General features: G+C 41.0%; 1 protein-coding gene across 6 annotated transcripts in view; it reads left to right on the forward strand.

The window, feature by feature from the left end:
- Window positions 1-20,831, forward strand: part of LOC137101497 (spectrin beta chain, non-erythrocytic 1-like) — a 104,388-nt gene that overhangs the window by 69,485 nt on the left and 14,072 nt on the right. For 3 of the 6 annotated variants that reach the window (XM_067479982.1, XM_067479998.1, XM_067479963.1), the window contains 28 exons: window positions 468-580; window positions 669-856; window positions 1,865-1,982; window positions 2,162-2,320; window positions 2,705-2,800; window positions 3,555-3,761; window positions 4,372-4,525; window positions 4,639-4,790; window positions 4,968-5,186; window positions 5,554-5,634; window positions 5,864-6,070; window positions 6,292-6,503; window positions 7,190-7,327; window positions 7,763-7,883; window positions 8,552-8,767; window positions 8,903-9,322; window positions 10,888-11,090; window positions 11,445-11,535; window positions 11,721-11,867; window positions 12,061-12,324; window positions 13,709-13,933; window positions 15,053-15,142; window positions 15,259-15,537; window positions 16,093-16,223; window positions 16,476-16,680; window positions 16,796-17,170; window positions 17,451-17,537; window positions 19,137-19,151. In XM_067479982.1, the coding sequence (XP_067336083.1) occupies window positions 468-580; window positions 669-856; window positions 1,865-1,982; window positions 2,162-2,320; window positions 2,705-2,800; window positions 3,555-3,761; window positions 4,372-4,525; window positions 4,639-4,790; window positions 4,968-5,186; window positions 5,554-5,634; window positions 5,864-6,070; window positions 6,292-6,503; window positions 7,190-7,327; window positions 7,763-7,883; window positions 8,552-8,767; window positions 8,903-9,322; window positions 10,888-11,090; window positions 11,445-11,535; window positions 11,721-11,867; window positions 12,061-12,324; window positions 13,709-13,933; window positions 15,053-15,142; window positions 15,259-15,537; window positions 16,093-16,223; window positions 16,476-16,680; window positions 16,796-17,170; window positions 17,451-17,537; window positions 19,137-19,151 (4,913 nt within the window). Of the gene's footprint in view, window positions 1-169; window positions 369-467; window positions 581-668; window positions 857-1,864; window positions 1,983-2,161; window positions 2,321-2,704; window positions 2,801-3,554; window positions 3,762-4,371; window positions 4,526-4,638; window positions 4,791-4,967; window positions 5,187-5,553; window positions 5,635-5,863; window positions 6,071-6,291; window positions 6,504-7,189; window positions 7,328-7,762; window positions 7,884-8,551; window positions 8,768-8,902; window positions 9,323-10,887; window positions 11,091-11,444; window positions 11,536-11,720; window positions 11,868-12,060; window positions 12,325-13,708; window positions 13,934-15,052; window positions 15,143-15,258; window positions 15,538-16,092; window positions 16,224-16,475; window positions 16,681-16,795; window positions 17,171-17,450; window positions 17,538-19,136; window positions 19,152-20,831 lie in introns of those variants that run through there. The other 3 variants (XM_067479989.1, XM_067479972.1, XM_067480008.1) reach the window with 2 other exon arrangements.

A 20,831-nucleotide genomic window follows, 5' to 3' on the forward strand; every position in this document is an offset into this window, starting at 1 on the left:
GCTTTAAGGCCTAATCACACAGGAAACTTTTAAAGTTTAGAAAACATGATGCTTATTTTTATGTATCTATTTATTTTTTTGCGTTACTGCGCAACCTCTGAGCTATAGCCCTCAGCCAAACCACTAAAGCAAAGACTGTTAGTTAGCTAAACATCTCTTAACAGTTCATTGTTTCATTCATTGTTCTCTGTGGAGGGTACCTGCCCTGACTCTGGTTGAGAATGAGAGGTTGTTCTAAACTTCACTGCACACAAAAAGGGAGATCCCACCATGTGGGTACATGTGACAGTCAGGGGAGACATCATGAGGAATAGGCCAACTCATCTGGGAGATTTGCCAAAAATGCAAGGCGTGTAGAGCAGAGAAATGCAAGTTGCGCCACAACGCAAAAGCAGCGTGCAAAATAATTCACTCTCATCTTTATTGTTTACTGCACACTCTGACCTTTGCTTTCTGTCCTTGTATAGACATCAGTGTGGACCACCCTGACGAGAAGTCCATCATTACCTACGTGGTGACCTACTACCACTACTTCTCCAAGATGAAGGCGCTTAAGGTGGAGGGGAAGAGAATTGGCAAGGTGACAAACACACCCCACAGATATTCTCGGCACACAAGTCTGTTGCTGTTATATTAAACATTATATAACAACTGATTTTATTTCCAAGGTTCTGGACAACGCCATCGAGACAGAGAAGATGATTGAGAAGTATGAGTCTCTGGCGTCCGACCTTCTTGAGTGGATTGAACAGACCATCATTATCCTCAACAACAGGAAATTCGCCAATTCTCTGGTGGGAGTCCAGCAGCAGCTCCAGGCCTTCAACACCTACCGTACTGTGGAGAAACCACCAAAGTCAGTATAAGCTCTCTTGACGCTTTTTAGTTAATGATAACATTGCATTTTCAGCTGATCAGCCGATCAGTCACATGCTCGACACTTGGAGCTGCAGCGGTGGCTGTGACACATAGCTCACAGAGAAAGTTAAGGTACTTTCAAAATTTTAGTGCATCAAGGGTCGGTCCAGTCTGATCACACACATCGCACATTCCGTGTGACTTATACTTTTACAAAAGAACACCCATAATTCTGCCTATAAATGATTAAAAACACTGCTTATGTTTGAAGAAAATTCCTAAGAACTATTATAGTTTTTTCATTAGCAATCCTGTTATAGTTGTCTGTACAGTTGAGCAAATGTACATTGGTAAAGGCTAATTTAGCAAAGTTGTGAAAAGCATAGTTTGCCAATGTGAGCTGAAGGTCAAACGAGATGATTGATGACATGTTATTCTAAAAAAGACAAATCTCTGCCCTTAGTAAACAAAACCGATTTCTGTCTAAACAATGTTCCTAGGAGGTTTAAGAATGTGTGTTGTTTAATCTACCAAATCATATGCACATGAGTGATTAGGACAAAAACATAACTACTGTAAAAGTCATGTTGGGCCAAAAGAAAATATCAAAGGGTGCACAGATTCCTCCCCTGCTCTCCCTCCGTCTCTCTCTGTGAACCAGATAACATGCTGGTGAGTTGCTCATTACTCAACGTCATTTTTGTGTTGAACCACAGTTTTTCCCCGATGTACACTGAATAAGGATGTGAAACAACAAATAAACCAGCTGAATGTGACTCACAACTGAAATGCAGATACATATAGTAAACTTATATACAAATGGGGAAAAAAAGATATAAAGAAGAACATTTGTCTCTTTGTAATCATGACAGAGGTACAGACCTTATTCTTAGTTATTTTGGGGTAAAATTAAAGCAGAAATTGAAGCCAAATATTCAAACTCAATGCTGTAGTAATACAGAGGGATAAAGGTTAGTCAGTAACACTGTCTAATGTCTGTGTTCAGGTTCACAGAGAAGGGAAACCTGGAGGTTCTACTGTTCACAATCCAGAGTAAGATGAGAGCCAACAACCAGAAAGTTTACACTCCTCGTGAGGGCAAACTCATCTCTGACATCAACAAGGTAACATACACCTGCAAAGATCATGTCCTATAATCTGTCCTATAAGGTGCTGCAGATGTAGTGTCTTCTTCACTTCAACTCTGTATTCAAAATGGAAATGAATTTAGACAAATGCGAAAAGACAAAAAGAGCCTATTTAGGACCTCTACATAAGTAACAGAAATGTGCATTTGTTTAAGGCGTGGGAGCGTCTGGAGAAGGCAGAACACGAACGGGAGTTGGCCCTGAGGACAGAGCTGATTCGTCAGGAGAAACTGGAGCAGCTTGCCCGACGTTTTGACCGTAAGGCCGCCATGAGGGAGACGTGGCTGAGCGAGAACCAGAGGCTGGTCTCTCAGGTAACACATGTTAATGTATCACAGTAATGGGCTTGGTTCAGCCACATGGTCATATGAAATCTTATTGTGTTGTACAGCACAGATAATGGTATTTGATTGTGGTAATTATTATTAAAGTATTGAGACATACATTATGTTAATCCCTAAAGCATAGACATATTGGTACAGATTGAAACTAAGCAGCGCAACCTAGTGGCTACAAAATAAAATAAAAATTTTACTGTAATTCTTATTTTTATGCAATAAATAAGTATTTTCTCTCTTTTTCCTCTCCTTGTTACCTTTGCTGTCTCATCTCCTTGTTTTGTTTCCTCTTCCCTTCTCTTATCCTTAAATTATTTCCCTCTTTCCACTCCTCCTTTCCTTTCCATTCTTCTCATCCAGGATAACTTTGGATTTGACCTCCAGGCTGTAGAAGCTGCTACTAAGAAACACGAAGCCATAGAAACGGACATTGCAGCTTATGAAGAGCGAGTACAGGTCAGTCTGTCACCTGGATGTTTTTGAAGTCCTGATCATACTGCTCTAAAGCTTTGTGCTGGTTGTTGAGGCAGGTATGGAATATAATGGGTCAAAACATTAAGAAGATAGATTGTAGGTGTCTTTTTTTCTCCATCAATACAGTCTGAATTATGCCAAAATTAGATTGGCAGTCACACTAGTTACTGAAGACGTGAGTTCATATATTCTATTCTAAATTCTTAAAATGCAACAATAAGGGAAAAATGATAAAAAGTTCAAGAGGTTATCTTTATTTTAACCATTGTAGTGTGATTAATTCATTTAGTATAAGCCATTTCAGATTGGAATAAATCTTCATTTTGATCAGCTGGATTTTAGCCCACACACACATGTGCAGACAGAGCTACATAAGACCTATGTTGCATATTAGTAAGACCCATGTTACACACTGCTGTTTTCTTAAGTGTGTTGTCCGTAAAATCTTTTAGTGACACAAGTGTGAGCACTTTGACAACCCTCAGCACTGTTTGGAGCACTGAGATTTATTATTGATTATTGTTCTGGCTGCACCAGGTGTTGTCATTACTATTTGTGTACTTGTGTTGACCATGTTTCGGGCCTAAACCCATGTCAGAAGTACTTTCATGTAGTAAGTCTCTATAAAAGAGAATTCTGTGTTTCTGTCTGTAGCATAAAAATAAACTTGTATATTGTTGTAAGTCAACGAGTAAAAATCCATCTTTTGTTGAATGCTCCCTCCTCGCCTATGCAGGCGGTAGTTTCCGTGGCAAAGGAGCTGGAGGCAGAAAGTTACCATGACATCAAACGCATTACAGCGAGGAAGGACAACGTGATCCGGCTGTGGGAGTACCTGCTGGAGTTGCTGAAAGGCCGCCGGCACAGGCTGGAGCTGAACCTGGGGCTGCAGAGAGTCTTCCAGGAGATGCTCTACATCATGGACTGGATGGACGAAATGAAGGTACAGAGGCTGTACCGTCTGTATCTCAGAGTTTGTTGGTCAGATTCTGCTTTAACAATCTGTTGTTGAATATTTTGTATGTGTGCTTTATGTTTTGTAGTTGAGGCAAAGTCCATTTATTTGGTTGTTACTTTCAAATGAGTTGGAAATGTTTTATATTTAGCAAAGTTAGAAAAGTATCAAACTGGTTGTGTTACTTGAACCAAAACCAACTAAAAACCCTTCCAAAGAACCTGTAAACTGTAAAACCCATTCTCTAAAGTGCTGGACATGGCCATATTTCTTCTGGATTTATTTGAAAATAATCAATCCCATTTCTGGAATTTTTAGTTTTTTTTAAATTTCTCCTTGTTCTTGGGATGAACATCTGACAGATCAAAGTTACATTGAGGCTCCTTGTTTCTCATGGAAGAGAAGTGAAAGCTGAAACTCTCAGAGCAGTGCCCTCTGTAAAGTGATCCTACAGATTTTTCTGAAAATAACATCCACTGACTCATACAGTTTAGCACTGGAATAATGTCTGAAATGTATCATGCTTCTTATTCATAGCAACAAAATCTAAAAAATGAGAAACCATGTTTTCACTTGTTCCTGGTCTGTGTCTCTGCAGATGCTGTTACTCTCTCAGGACTATGGAAAACACCTGCTAGGAGTGGAGGATCTGCTGCAGAAACATGCTCTGGTGGAGGCCGACATCGGCATCCAGGCCGATCGAGTCCGCATGGTCAACAGCAATGCTCAGAAATTTGCCAAAGACACAGATGGTAAGACTGACAGATAAATGCTCTGCAGTTATATAGCGCTTTTCTATCTTATTGGTTGCGATGACTAGTACTGTAGTTATTTCTCCTCTCTTTCTCCTCTTCCTCTTCATCAGGTTATAAGCCATGTGATCCTCAGATCATCAGGGACCGCGTTGCTCACCTGGAGTTCTGTTACCAGGAGCTGACTCAGCTGGCCGCTGAGCGCCGAGCTCACCTTGAAGAGTCACGTCGCCTCTGGAAGTTCTTCTGGGAAATGGCAGAAGAGGTTTTTATTTTTACCTTTATAATTATTGGTCATTTTGTCTCAAGTTAATGAGGTTCGTGCATGAGCCTGTTATTTATTTTTTTTATTATCACTGTTCATCTGAATTGAATCCTGAGAAACCACATTTTGTTTTGGGGTTGTGTAACTGATGTATGAATTTGTTGTTGTGGTTTGCAGGAGGGCTGGATCAGGGAGAAGGAGAAGATCCTGTCCTCCGAGGATTGTGGGAAGGATCTGACGGGAGCTGTGAGGCTGCTGAGTCAGCACAAAGCCTTCGAAGGTGAGATGAGCGGGCGAGCTGCTCACCTGCAACAGACCATCAAACAGGGCGAGGAGCTGGTGGCCAACAACCACTTTGGAGCGGATAAGATTAAAGAACGAATCAAGGACATCCAGGTACGCTTCACAGTCTCACCTTAATCATAAAATAAAAACCTTAAGATCAGCTTTTTTTTTTTCTTTCTTTTTTTATAGCCAAATCTTTCTTTCTTTCAGGGCACACATTTAGCATGTAGCATTTACACTACAAAGACTGGATAATGATTTTCTTTTTTACAAAACCATGTCACCCCTCCCTCACTTTTTTTTTTTTTTTTACTTTTGAAACATTTATGTGATCTGGATCAAACAAGAAGGATCTATGAAAAAAAAATTGATGGACAAGGGAAAACCACTTCCCAAACAAAAAAAATCTAATGTGGCTGCTGGATTATTTCCTAAGACCTTCCTTCCTTTTCTTTACCCTCTCTCCTTTGTGCTGCAGGAGCAGTGGGCGGCTCTGGAGCATCTTTCTGCTGTCCGTAAAGCTCGCCTAGAGGAGGCTTGCAACCAGCACCAGTTCCAGGTAAGAGCACTCACATTTCCATAGTATGTTGTAGATGATGTGGAAGCACAAAGATTTACTTTCTACTTGCATTTCCATATGTCTTTCACTTTGTATAATTATAAAAACAAAGTCCAGATTGCAGCCACAGATTTATTATTTTGGTCTGCAGAATAAATGTTAAATAAAACGTGGCTAGGACACGGTTTTTGGGGGGATGTGGTTAAAACTTTTGATATTGTCTCTGCAGGCCGATGCTGATGACATAGACACGTGGATGCTGGATGTGCTGCGGATTGTTTCCAGCGTTGATGTTGGCCATGATGAGTTCTCCACTCAGACTCTGGTGAAGAAACACAAGGACGTGGCCGAGGAAATCACCAGCTACCGGCCTGCCATTGACGCCCTGCACGAGCAGTCACGTACACTGCCACCAGAGAAGGCGAACTCGGAGGAGGTACAGCACCAATTAGTGTGGAGTCCAAAATAAACTCTTAAATATAAAAGTTACTTGTCAAATGGTCAAACATTAAGAATGTTATGTCTGTCATTGGGTTTTAGCTTTTTTTGCAATACCCTGCAGTCATGGATGGATTACTGTACAGCCTTGGGGTTATTAACCTGTCTGGTTCCAGGCGCCCATCTAGTCTGCAGTTACCAATGGCCATGTGTTTGCAGGTTCAGAGTCGGTTGGCAGGCATCGAGGAGCGTTATAAGGAGGTGGCAGAGCTGACACGCCTCAGAAAGCAGGCACTGCAGGATGCTCTGGCTCTCTATAAGATACTGAGTGAGGCCAACGCCTGCGAGCTGTGGATTGATGAGAAGGAGCAGTGGCTCAACAGCATGGAGATTCCTGAGAAACTGGAGGACCTGGAGGTTGTGCAGCACCGGTACGGACAAGAGCAACAGCTATGTCTCTGCAGGAGCTAATAATTAAAAAAACAGGTTTTTGCAGAGTGATAAAAGCTTGAAATAAATTTCCTCATGAAAGCTTGAGTGTATTAACTCACTGTGAGACAGTATAATCATCAGATTTGTATTGTTAAATTTACCAGCTACCCAGCAGTACATACAGTGATTCTGATTTAAATAGATTAACACATAAGATCAACAAAACGATGTGTGATAAGGCTGTTGCAATCGGCTGTATTGTTACCCGCTGGAACATTAAAGTGATGTACACGTTTAATGCATCAGTAATTATAAGTACCTCCAGGATTTTGCAATGTTGTGATTGCAACAATTAATTTAGCGAATGCTCGCTACATTCTGTGTTACCTTGCAGTTAAAAGCATCATAAAAACATCAACACATCGGTTTTTTAGAACAGCTTTTGCAAAATTAGGCATTTTAGGCTGCAACAGTTTTAAGAGGGTCAGCAAAATCCTGGATTTATAATCCATGCATAGTGTATTATATATATATTTTGCAGAAAGAGTACTTTCACTGCGGGTATGCTTTACTTTTTTTACCAGTGTTTACCAATATTTTCTTACTATTTTACTATATTTTTTTTTTTTTTTTTTTTTATCAAAATCTGGTGCTCATGTGTTTCTTGGTTGTAATTTTCTGTTAGGTTTGAGAGTTTGGAGCCGGAGATGAACAATCAGGCATCCCGGGTTGCTGTAGTGAACCAGGTTGCCAGGCAACTGATCCACAGCGGACATCCCAGTGAAAAGGAGATCAAAGCCCAGCAGGACAAACTCAACACAAGGTAATCTGACTGGGATTAACTAAACCACCTAACTGAGACTAAAGACAGTTATAATAAAGGGACATGAGTGCAATTTTACAGGAAAAGTAAAATAACCAGGCTAATAATCTGTAATTAACCTGACAGTAAACTGTGATTAGCAGGGAATTTAACTAAGATGATTATTTTAACTAGCTGATTACAAAAGGATATCCCATTTTAAAACACATTTTAAATGGAAGATAAATTGTGATAAAGCAAGTATTTAAACTGTGATTACCAAAGTTAGTAAAATGACAACTGCACCTTTGATAAACTGAACACCTAACTTTTGCTGCTTAGAATTAAACAGGTAAAATTACTGAGGTTGAACGACAACAGAAGCCAGATTAGCAATGACTTGACCAGGTAATCCACCTGGTTAGTATTATTGCTGATGGCATCTGTCTTTTCCAGGTGGAGCCAGTTCAGAGACCTGGTGGATCAGAAGAAGGACAGTCTGAGCTCAGCTCTGGGCGTTCAGAACTACCACTTGGAGTGTAATGAGACCAAGTCATGGATCAAAGAGAAGACCAAGGTACTGATAGAACAAAGATCATTATCACAGTTCTAAAACTGAAGTCATTGTATTTGGGCCCAAAAACTCAGAAATATGCTGTCAAACCATATTGTTACTAGTCAATGCATTTGTTACTTCTAGGTTGAACTAATGTAATTCCCTACTTTCAGGATGCCCCAGTAACTCTCTAAAGAACCTGCTATTAATCCAAAATGCTACAGCTCGAGTGCTGACTGGAATTAGCAAGAGAGATTGTATTTCACCTTCACTAGCTTCTCTCCATTGGCTTCCTATTTAATTTAGAATAGAATTTAAAACCCTGTTTCTTACATATAAAGCTCTAAACAGTCAAGCTCCATCATATATAAAAGACCTCATAGCACCATATCATCCCAGCAGAACACTTCGATCTCAGAATGCAGGCCTACTTGGTTCCCAGAATTTCCAAAAGTAGAATGCGAGGCAGAGCTTTTAGCTATCAAGGTCCTCTCCTGTGGAACCAGTTCCCAGTTCTGATTCAGGAAGCAGACACCCTCTCTACTTTTAAGTCTAGGCTTAAAACCTACCTCTTTGATAGAGCTTATAGACTTTGTTGTGACTTGGCGCTATATAAATAAAGTTGAATTGAATTAAATCCAGTATACCTACAGGTTTACTCACTCCCTCCCCTCTCTGCCCCCCTCCAGGTGATTGAGTCAACCCAGGAGCTGGGGAATGACCTGGCTGGCGTCATGGCTCTCCAGAGAAAGCTGACAGGAATGGAGCGAGACTTGGTTGCTATCGAGGACAAGCTGGGTGACTTGGGAAAAGAGGCAGACCACTTGGCCTCCGAACACCCGGAGCAGTCTGAGGCCATCAAAGGGCGACTTGCTGAGATTACCGGGGTCTGGGATGAGATGAAGGTAGGACAATCAGGCCCTGCAAAAGGTACCCCACCACCACTACTGTAGAGTTTCCTTGCAGGGTTGTGGGAAAAAAGTGCTCAAACAGTTTTTCTCTATAACTAAATAACAGTATAACCTATTTTCTGTTCATAGGACACCCTGAAGAACCGGGAGGAGTCTTTAGGAGAGGCAAGCAAGTTGCAGCAGTTCCTGCGTGACCTGGACGACTTTCAGTCGTGGCTGTCGCGGACGCAGACAGCCATCGCCTCCGAGGACATGCCCAACACGTTGACTGAGGCCGAGAAGCTCCTGGCTCAACATGAAGGCATCAAGAACGAGATCCATAACTATGAGGAGGACTACCAGAAGATGCGGGACATGGGTGAGATGGTCACACAGGGCCAGACGGACGCCCAGCACATGTTTCTGCGGCAGCGACTGCAGGCGCTCGATACTGGCTGGAACGAATTACACAAGATGTGGGAGAACCGGCAGAACCTGCTGTCCCAGTCCCACGCATACCAGCTGTTCCTCAGGGACACCAAGCAGGCAGAGGCCTTCCTCAACAACCAGGTGAACTCTCCTGCATTTTCCCTTTTAGTCTAAACCAGGCTGCAGAAAATCACATCTGTAGCAATTGTATCTATGTGTCACACGTGTCTTCTTAAGGCCGAATTATACTTTATATTTATATATACTTTATATAAGATCAGTGTGAATGGTTGAGTTTCTTGTTCTACTTTTCTGTTCATCTTTACATTTACATTTAGTCATTTAGCAGACGCTTTTATCCAAGGCGACTTACAAGTGAGGTCCTATCAGAAAAGTGTTCACAGTTTACGAGATGCAAGTGCGAGAAAGAGTAGAAAGGAATTTAAGTGCATAGGAAAGAGATTTAAGTGCATAGGAAGATGCGGAAGAGTTCTGTTTTCAGCAGTTTTTTGAATATTGGGAGTGAGTTTGCTTAGCATGCAGAGTTTGGTAGCTTGTTCCACCATCATGGGATCATCTCTTTTGATCCTGCCTCCTGACATTATCCAATCAGTTTGGTTGATGCATTTCTCTGCACACTTTGTTGTTAAGATTAGGGGGGGGTGCATGTCATGGCCTCTGCCAGCCTCGGTTACCCAAAATGCGACACTTACGTTCACAGCGGAGAGCTATAAATTGGCCTTTAGTGTTTTGTCGTACACCACCAGTCCTTGAGCTTTGTGTGGCCTTTGTTTCTGTGAACCAGAGGCCGCATCCTTCACAGTCGTGCATGAGTAAGATAAAGTAAAGTATTTCTCCATTTTGCTTTCATTTCAACTACTTAATATCTTTCTGATAACATCATTAGTTTTGTCACTACAGCAGAAAGGACCAAATAATAAAATCTTTTTTTTTTTGCAACGTCTAAAGAACAATAGACAAACAATAGGCATTAGAGTAAAATGTTTAACATTTTGTGAACATAGATCAGTTAAAATCTTAAAGTCATCTAATGTAGTATCTTTGTTGAACAGATGAAGAAATAGAGTAGTAAACTAGAATAGGTAGGATTCCCTGTTCAATATAAATTCGCTGAATATTTCTGCATCTGAACTGCTGTTTAGAAAGAAATTAGATACTGAAATACACAGTGCTGGGTAACTCTGTCTTATACTTCTCATCTGTCCACCCACCACAACTGGATCTCTGCAGTTTTACTCTGAATGGGTTAGAGGCCGCCATCATGTGGTAAAAAACCTTCATTACAGCAATGTCTGCACACAATGTACCTTTCTGTACATTTAAAATTGGGCTATTAAATAAAAACAAAATAGTTCCTTTCTAAATAACATAAAGACAATACAAACTCCACAGAAAATTCACACAATATATAATTTTTTATCTTGCATTCACTTGAAGTAAGTCCAGGTTCAGCTGAAAAATCCAAATATGTTTACTTTTGAAAAAAGTAAGGGGTGCGGGGAGGCATAAAGAATCCAACGAGATATTGTTACCTTCGCATTTTTCCCTTCCAAGAGCACAATTGGGCGTGAGGCGCTTCAGCAACAAACTGTGGCCAAGGTTTAAATAGTTCTACTTCATCGTCTTCTCAACACCCTAGCACACAAAAGCTGACCACACTAACATCTCCTCTCTCTGTCTGTCAGGAGTACGTCCTGGCTCACACAGAGATGCCCACCACTCTGGAGGGGGCCGAGGCTGCCATCAAGAAGCAGGAGGACTTCATGACCACCATGGATGCCAATGAGGAGAAGATCAGCAGCGTGGTTGACACTGGTCGGCGGCTGGTAACCGAGGGAAACGTCAACGCTGAACGCATCCAGGAGAAGGTGGACTCCATCGACCAGAGGTAACAAGATAATGTTTGTTTCAGGAGTTTCTTGTTTGATGAAGTTGTTTTGTCTCTGGCACAGAGATACTTGACGACATAAATTATCATGGCGGGTAGAGCAGCAGAATGGAATGCAGAAGTTGCAGGATCAAATCCCAGCCCCCACCCACCAGTGTGAATACAGAAAATAATTTACTCTCTGCTCTTTTTCATTAATTTACTCCAATTAGTCCAAAACATTCTACATCTGACTGAATTGGATCAACTTTAATAAGCAGCTAGAAGTGTGGAGATGTCCAACACATAAAACTTGGTTTTACTATAAAATGTGACAATATTCCAAATGATAAAATATTGAATATCTCTCTGCAGACACAAAAAGAACCGAGCAGCGGCGAGCGACCTGCTGATGAGGCTGAAGGACAACAGAGACCTGCAGAAGTTCCTGCAGGACTGCCAGGAGGTAATGAATATTTCAAACCATCCACAGTAGCTTCAGATGCATGAAAATCACAGACTCTGTGTGTGTGTGTGTGTGTGTGTGTGTGTGTGTGTGTGTGTGTGTGTGTGTGTGTGTGTGTGTGTGTGTGTGTGTGTGTGTGTGTGTGTGGTAGTAGTAAAAGTAATTTGCTGTTTGTGTGATTCCAGCTGAACCTCTGGATCAATGAGAAGATGCTGACTGCTCAGGACATGTCATACGACGAAGCCAGGAACCTGCACAGCAAGTGGCTCAAACACCAGGCCTTCATGGCTGAACTGCAGTCCAACAAGGAGTGGCTGGACAAGATCAACAAGGTAGAAAGAAAGATATTGGAATGGCATCTTCTCCTAAGTGTGTATATGTATTTTTTTCAACATTCTTCTGTAGTTCCACCTGTTTGGATAACAAAGATAAAGTTTAATGTATAGGAACGATTTACTGTTTTTATTTCATGAGAATGCTTTATTCACCCTACCAAAGCTAAGCAGAATGGATCCTGTCTTTCAGGATGGGCAGACACTGATGGCAGAAAAGCCAGAAACAGAGACGCTAGTGAAAGAGAAGCTGGCTTTCCTGAAGACAATGTGGGAGGACCTCGAGTCAACTACCCAGACGAAGGCCAAGTGCCTGTTTGATGCCAACAAGGCCGAGCTGTTCACACAGAGCTGTGCCGACCTCGAGAAGTGGATGGCCAGCTTGGAGGGGCAGCTCCAGTCCGATGACTACGGCAAAGACCTCACATCTGTCAATATCCTTCTTAAGAAGCAGCAGGTGAGAAGTAATTCAGGCATTGATGTGAACATTCAGTGAATAAGTTTCCGATGTACAGAGCTTAAGTTTTTTTTTAAACTGTAGTTTAACTGGGTGACAGCTTCTAAATTCTAAACTTCCTGTAAAGCCTTTCAGTTTGACTGCACAGTTTCTCTTCCACTGAGAGTGGAGCTACTAAATGGGAACTTCACTATTTTCACAATTTAGTGTGAATTAGTAAATGGTGACTTGGGAACATGGCTTGCACAGTGGGTTCTTAAAGTTGAATGTACACCTCCAAATAAAACTTTTTTCTAAATCAAATCCAAAATGCACAGAACTGTGACAGGGATTTGTTACTTTTTGTGATCCAGAGCATTAAAATTCTATTTAGTCATTTCTGAGAGGAGTGAGAAGTCAAACCAGCCTTTACATAATTCATCTGCTAGTGCAACGGCACATATTCAAAGCCTCACACTCTACATTCACACAGCAGTTATGTCATTTTTCATTTGGTGTGTTGCTGAGAAATTCTGTGTGTGTGTGTGTGTGTGTGTGTGTGTGTCAGTAGCACAGACTGATCTGCAGGGTGCATCTGAAGAATCTTGTTGGTATTTATTAGAGCAGCTTCCTTCTCATATTGTCTGTGTTTTATTCAGATCTGTGCTATGTTACGTGTGTGTGAGAGAGAGAAACTGCATGGCTGCTGGGACGCAATCATCACTTAGATCTTTTTTTAACCATTTAGGGTTTTTTTTTGTGTTTGTTTTTTTCCGCTCTTTTTGGGTCATTTTTACAGTGATTAACACAGAGGCCCCTGAAGGTCTTTTGTTTTTAGATTTGCGTAAAATAGTACATTTTTCTCTTCTAATTTGGCTTCATCAAAACATTTTTGTGGGTTTTTACTTTGCATGTTGATATAATTTTCTTAATATTTGCAAATAATTGAATTAAGTACTTTGTCTATATGGTTTGTTCTATTTCATACATTTTTATTATTTTGTAACTAAAGACCCTTATCGGCCTTCCTGAAGCTTCCAATTGCATCTCATAGTCTGTACCACAGGATGGCGTTTTCTCTGTTGTCATGGAAACAGCAGAGCTGATAGCTGACAACTCTGTAATCTACATCTGCTGCTGAAAATTGTAAAATGTGTTTGAAAGCACTGGAAACAGTAAGAAAATACATAGAATATACAAATATTTACACACGTTTATTTACAAATGATACATGTTTTTCCCTGTAACTTCTCCAGTACTTCTTTGATTTTTATCTGTCTATTTTTCACATTATTTAATTACTTTGTTCCCATTTGTTTTTCCATTTTATTCTGTCCTTATTTATTTTATACTTTTTACAAAAATCGTATCAACATATTTTTCTGTAACTGCCATCCTCCTGCAGATGCTTGAGAGCCAGGTGGATGTGCGTGAGAAGGAGGTGGAGGAGCTGCAGAGCCAATCGCAGGCCCTTAGCCAGGAGGGGAAGGACTCTGAGGAAGTGGACGGCCAGAGGATCAGTGTGGAGAGGAAGTTCCAGTCCCTCCAGGCACCACTGAAGAAAAGACGAGACAACCTCATGGCCTCCCGTGAGATCCACCAGTTCAACAGAGATGTGGAGGACGAGATTGTGAGTAAATCCTCTAAGACTGAATGGAGGAGTACAAGACATACAACATGTTTTACCTTTAACCTTAGTGTGATCCGAATAAACGGGTAAAACTGTAAATTAAACATTGTGATCATCTGCACATTTCACACAAATAGCTTTCATTTGTCAAAAAGGCTGAAAAAGGAACCAAAATTCAACGTGTTAGTAGGGGAAATTTTACAGCAGAAGTATTACGAGGAGTATTATCAATAGTGTTGGTCACTGCAGTAGCTGTTACTGCAGTGTCCTTGTCATCAGTAGTAGTAGAAGCAGTTTTTGTTGCAGTAGCAGTAGTTGAAATTACAGCAGTATCAGCGCCATAGTTAAGGCATCAGAGGTAGCTTTAATAGTAGTAGTAATACAAAAGTTGCTTTAACAGTAGTACCAACAGCAGTAGACGTAGTGGTGTTAGCAGCAGCAGCAGTAGTGCTGTCACCAGCTGAAATGGGGATTGTTGCAAATCGGAGCAATGTGTTATAGAAGCACTTTGCAGCACTTTGAAATGCCTTTGTGTGCATGCTGTGTACTGTTTGTACTCGTGCATATGTGAACACAGTGGCTGTATGTTACAGTTGTTGTAGTTATGTTGTGATGAGATGGAATAAAAGATGAACAGATATTAGTAGAAGTAAAGGTACTACTGGTACCTCTGCTTCTACTAACATGACTATCAGTTGTACAGTAGCAGTACTAGTTAGTATTAGTATTAGAGTAAATGCAGGAATTAGTAGCAGTTGCAGTAATCACATTTGCCAGTTATACAATAAAAGTATTACTAGTACCAGTAGTATTAGTGGCAATACTGATTAGTAATAGCAGTAACGGAAAAATTGTTCATTTCCAGGTGCAATAGCAAAATAATTAATTAATAATAATGCTGTAGTATTAGTAGCAGCAGTAGTGTGTTAGTAATAAAAGTAGGAATCTTGGTGTTACTACAAAAAAAGTTAAATTCCTATGTCAGTGGGACATCTTTGGAAAATTAGTCTGTTGTTTGTTTTTTTGTTTTTTTATATCACAACCACAGCACCAGAAATACATCATGTATTATTGTGTGTGTGTGTGTGTGTGTGTGTGTGTGTGTGCGCACGCACGCAGCTGTGGGTTGAGGAGAGGATGCCTCTGGCTACATCTACAGACCATGGACACAACCTGCAGACTGTACAGCTGCTCATCAAAAAGAACCAGGTATACAAACACACATTTGTATTTCAGTTACCAACAAGCCATTTGCAAAGATCAACACGTTCTAATTTCGTTCAGCATCCTCACTGAGCTCTCTCTGTGACCTTTGACCCTCACAGACTTTGCAGAAGGAGATCCAGGGCCATCAGCCTCGCTACGATGACATCTTTGAGCGCAGCCAGCAGATCCTGAGGGAGGACAGCCCAACAGCGGAGCTCATTCGCCAGCGGCTCACCGAGTTCCAGACCCTGTGGGAGCAGATCAAGAAGGAGACAGAGAAGCGCCACACCCGCCTCAGTGAGGCCCACGAGGCCCAGCAATACTACTTTGATGCCGCAGAGGCTGAGGCCTGGATGAGCGAACAGGAGCTCTACATGATGTCTGAAGAGAAGGCCAAGGTAACGACGCGTCCCGAAGGTGGTAGTTTCTACATGTTTTTGTGAGCAAGTTAACCAACGGAAGTTGCTTTGACATTGGCGGATCCAGTTTCAGCATTTATCTTTCTACTGTGTCTCTGCAGACTAGTACACATTCTGTTTAAAACATATAAAGTACATATACTCAGGTTTCATTTTATCTGAGATGTTTTAGTTGTACAGTGGTAGACCTCCACCAGTTTACAGTCTGTTAATCTTTTTTGCTCATGTGTTTGACTAATTACTGGACTAGAAACTTTTATTTAGGCAAACAATGACATTTTGTGTGATGCCAACTCTGTATTTCACTTGAGCTCTTTTTTTTCATTCATTATTATCTATATATTTATTTTCTTTTATTCATCTCCTCCACTCCCATTTCTATTTGCCGTCTCATTTTTAACTCGTCACTTTTCTCTATTCTCATTTGAATTTGTTTCATTTTCCCTTTGTAGTTTTGAAAAGTAAATGTAAATGCAAAGTAATTTTCTGTAAATAAAAAGAGGAAATAAAAAATAAACTGTGTGTTTCTCTCAGGATGAGCAGAGTTCAGTGGCCATGCTGAAGAAGCATCAAATCCTGGAGCAAGCGGTGGAGGACTACGCTGACACAGTCCACCAGCTCTCCAGCACCAGCCGTGGCCTGGTGGCTGCTGGACACCCAGACAGGTGAGATGGGGCTCAGAGTCAAGTACTACAGTTCTCTGGTATATTTGTCATTTTAGTTTTCATATTTTGTCTGTGTTAGAGGTGGTAAGGGAGAGAGAAGGTAAAGAATAAATAAAGAACTGAGCGAAAAAATAAATATGAGAGGGGAAAGAAAGAAAAAATTGATAGAATAAAGTCAAAAAGAGGAGACAATGGGAAGCAAAGTAGTGATGAATCATAGTTCCTCATTGTTTTTCTGTCCTCTTTCTGTAGCGAGCGGATCGGGATGCGTCAGTCTCAGGTGGATAAACTGTACGCTGGGTTAAAGGACTTGGCGGAGGAGCGGCGAGGAAAGCTGGACGAGCGTTTCCGTCTCTTCCAGCTCAACCGTGAGGTGGACGACCTAGAGCAGTGGATTGCTGAGAGGGAGGTTGTGGCTGGATCCCACGAGCTGGGACAGGACTACGAACATGTCACAGTTAGTACATCTCACGTTATTTTATTCATTGTGGACTTTCAGAGGTTCTGAGTTGTTGAAGATTTACATTAGCTCAGTATCTCTAATTGCACATTTTATTTCTGTTCTCCATCAGATGCTGCAGGAACGTTTCAGAGAATTTGCCCGTGACACCGGGAACATCGGCCAGGAGCGCGTGGATGCCGTCAACCGTATGGCAGATGAGCTGATTAACTCTGGCCATGGAGACGCTGCCACCATCGCAGAATGGAAAGACGGCCTGAACGAAGCCTGGGCTGACCTGCTGGAGCTCATTGACACCCGGACACAGATCCTCGCCGCCTCCTATGAGCTCCACAAATTCTACCATGACGCCAAGGAAATTCTCAACCGCATCCTGGACAAACACAAGAAGCTTCCAGAGGAGCTGGGTCGGGACCAGAATACAGTGGAGACCCTGCAGAGGATGCATACCACCTTCGAACATGACATTCAGGCTCTGGGAACACAGGTACAGGCAGTGCATTCAGAGGAGAGAACTGTGACTAGAACACATTTATTTACGTAAAGAGGAAAACAAACGCCTACCATTTGTTTCTGGCTAGTGAGCTACTGATCTGGCTGGTTTGCACTTTTGATCTAATTAACAGAAGGCACCTCTTCAGTCACGGACACCGAGGCTTTCACTTGGTTCTACCTGCTTCTGGTCCTCATGTTTTACGCATTAATTCATTTTTAAATCAACCTGAACCTGTCTCTCTTGCTCTCTTTTTTTTTTTTTTTTTTGTTAGGTTCGACAGCTGCAGGAGGACGCAGTTCGTCTGCAGTCGGCTTATGCTGGAGATAAAGCGGACGACATTCAGAAGAGAGAAGGAGAGGTGAGCTTCAGTGTCGGGCAGCGGTGAAACGTAGCATTTATTTTTGCAATTAGTTAATCTCAGTGATGTGCCTGCTGCTGGCACTCAACATGTAACAGCTGGAATCCTGGAACGTTAGGTCTTTTTGTATTCACCATGGGAGTTGAGACCTAGTGTCCATAAACCATGTAGAAACTGTGCTCTTATTGATTGAGTTGAATATGAATTGCAACCAACTTTGATGGTATTGTAGGCTCTGTAAAAGGCCCTTTGCCTCATGCATGCTGCATTGCTGCTGCCCTAACTTTGCATTGTTCCTCCGCTGCTTAAAATCACTCTAATTTTCAAGAAGTCCTTTAGGGTTCATGTGGAGTTCCAGAGAGAATCAATTAAATTGAATAAATTATTAAATAATAAACTTGTGCTCCATATAAAGATGAACACATAATAAAAACATACAGGGCATGGTCAAAATACTGTAAACCCCATAATAAAGTGTCCTCGCCAATGATTCTGTATGCAGAGGGAACATCATTGTTGATCTTTATGAACCCATTTTCTCTGGACACCGGTCCTCTAGATCTCTAATGCAGATCTTTAGGACTCAAAACCAAAATGTTTTTTATTTGCAGTCAAACATAATTTTGTTAATTTATTAGCCAAAAAGATCAAATATTTTCCATCTTTCACATAACTTTCCTGCTCACTTCTGGTCATTTTCCAGGATAATTTACCTGAGGGCACAGGAGAATTGAGTATTTTTGTTCCAAGGTTTTACCAGTGTTTTTCAAAAACTGTGTGTTTAAACACAACATAAAAACTGAACAGTCAGTTTTAGGACTCAAGCGCACACCCACACTAACAATGTTACAGCTGGTGTCACATTTGCACAAATGCGCTCGAATTCTGTCTGAAAAATGGTTCTTTTATGTTGTGGGTCCAAACATTTTAAAGGAGCAATCCAACATAGTGCTGATTTGAGCTTTGTTGAAGTTCTTAGTCACAACAGTTTACCAGGTGTCCCGACATAGATTTCACCTGCTGAAATCACTCCTGCAATATTAAACGTGTATTGTGTATATAATCAGGTTATATCATACTTATTCTGCACAGCGTTTACTTACTTAGGTTTTCAGAGCAACTGTTATCCACACGGACTGTTAGAAAACCCAAGTTACATCCAAGCAACCTCTGACCTTATTTTGCTTTGCTCTGTACTAAATCGAATAATAAATGTGTGTAATTTTGGAATCAGTGACACAGAGCAACAATTACAGGGAGCAGAAGGTGTTTATTGTAACTACTTATCCTCCAGATGCGTTATTGCATATATTTATTTTTCTAAAAAACATCCTCTGCAACTTAATAAAGGATATCACATGATAAAATTGCTATATTCTCAAGCAGACCTACAACTGAAACAGATGTGTTTGTCGCTATAAAGTTTTGTTGGACTGGGGAATTCTACTTCAGCGTGATCATGCCCTGCCAAAGGTTCTTGGCTCCTGGAAACCATAGCGGACTGTTGATGCTATTAAGCACTGTGCAGTGTTTTTGATGCCCTGTGTTTGACCATTCCCTGTATGTCCATTTCCCTGCATATCCCCTCTGTCCACCCAGAAGCGAAAGGGAGAGGTGAGACTCTGTTTACCAAAAACATTGGCTTTGCATCAGTGTTCATTTTGGCTGCATTTTAGACTTTCTTTTAACCCTGAGACTAAAATGTTGATTAGTTTTGTGACATTTTAGCCATGTTCATGCAGTTGAGTTCTGAGTGTTTTCACAGACCTGAGAATTTGCAAGTACTTGTAGGGTTTGTTTTTAATTTGTCTGAGGTCCCTGTGTTGGTCAATTGTTGCACCAAACACAAACTCATTTCCTCTATAACTGTTAAGTACCAATAACCTGTAAACTCCACCCACCTGGTTCTCTCGGGAGTTTAAAACAAACGCCACCAATAGACTGCAAATTCACTTTGGGTCTGGTTAATGAGTATAGAAGAAAACTAAAAATGGAGGTCTATCTTTTTTTTTAAATTCATCTTAGATGCATTTTTTTGTAATTCATGGCTGCACATGGTGCAAACAAATGTTTTTGTTCACATTTGCTTCAGTGTAGTTGCTTGTTAGTAGGCTAAGTATTGCCGCTTGCAGCTGTGTTCACATCCACTGCTGGGTTTCAACCTGGACAATGTATTTTTTTTAAAATGCAGAAAAAGGCCTGCCAAGAAACGGTGACTTTGCAGGCATTTGTGGCTAAAACGTGTCAAAGTGTCAGCTGCAGCTCTAAAACGTGCAGCATTTACCGCACAGCTTTGCCTTGTGAAGCTCGGACATGCGTAGCTGCTTGAGGTTGGCACATGCATTAAAACGGGTTTTTCTCCTGTGTTGCAGTGACACAGTTTATACAGTTGTGTCATGCTTCAAATTCAGCTGAGATTCAGCTCGATCAGGCATGAGTTTTATCTGTAAATGTCTGCAAGTGTTTATGCCATATAGAACACTAGAAACTGGGTGTTGGTATCATCTTAGAGAAATAACTTTTTTGTTATATTACACAAATGACAAGACATTACCAAATCCGTTGCACATCCCAATCCTTAATGTTTAGCTCCAGATGCCAGCAGTTCACTTAAACTACTCACAATATTTTAGCAGCTCACAGAAGATGCCATCAACAGCCTTTGTTCATTAAATAATTCTTTATCCTAGATGAATATCAGACAGTAGGACACACTTGCTGGTGTCCTTATTGGAGCTTCTTATTGTTTTTGTAACAGGTAAAGTTTTAGTTTTTGGCGGGGAAACAGATTAGTTCATCACTGAGCTGTTAGATTAGCTTGTTAACCAGAGTAACTGTGACTAACCGTAACTGTCTGGTTGCCAAATCTTGGCTAAACAAACCAGCATTAGCAGCTTTCTAACATATTAAAATGACTGCAGGGTATTGACCTTCTAATGTTGTGTTAAGTTTTTTCTGAAATTGACTTTAGTATTCATCAATTTGACTTTGAAAATCAATTGATGGATCAACGGACTGTGGACCAGTTTGTTCACCTGAGCCTCTTTAGGAAATCATTAGGTATCTAAACCTCTGCCAGTAAGTCTGAGCAGGTGGAGATGCAAACAAACCCCATCAACTGAAAGCGAAGAGGATAGAGTTTGGCCTAAGGATAAAATTCATTCATCACAGCACATTTAATGCCACATTACAGTAATGTTTTTTTTACCACGATGTGATAGAGAAATTGGTGATGGATAAAAATAATGCATATTTGATCTATCCAAAAAATTTCATGATGAATCTAATACATAT

This window comes from Channa argus, chromosome 1 (assembly GCF_033026475.1).
Source record: "Channa argus isolate prfri chromosome 1, Channa argus male v1.0, whole genome shotgun sequence".
Classification (NCBI taxonomy): Eukaryota; Metazoa; Chordata; class Actinopteri; order Anabantiformes; family Channidae; genus Channa; species Channa argus.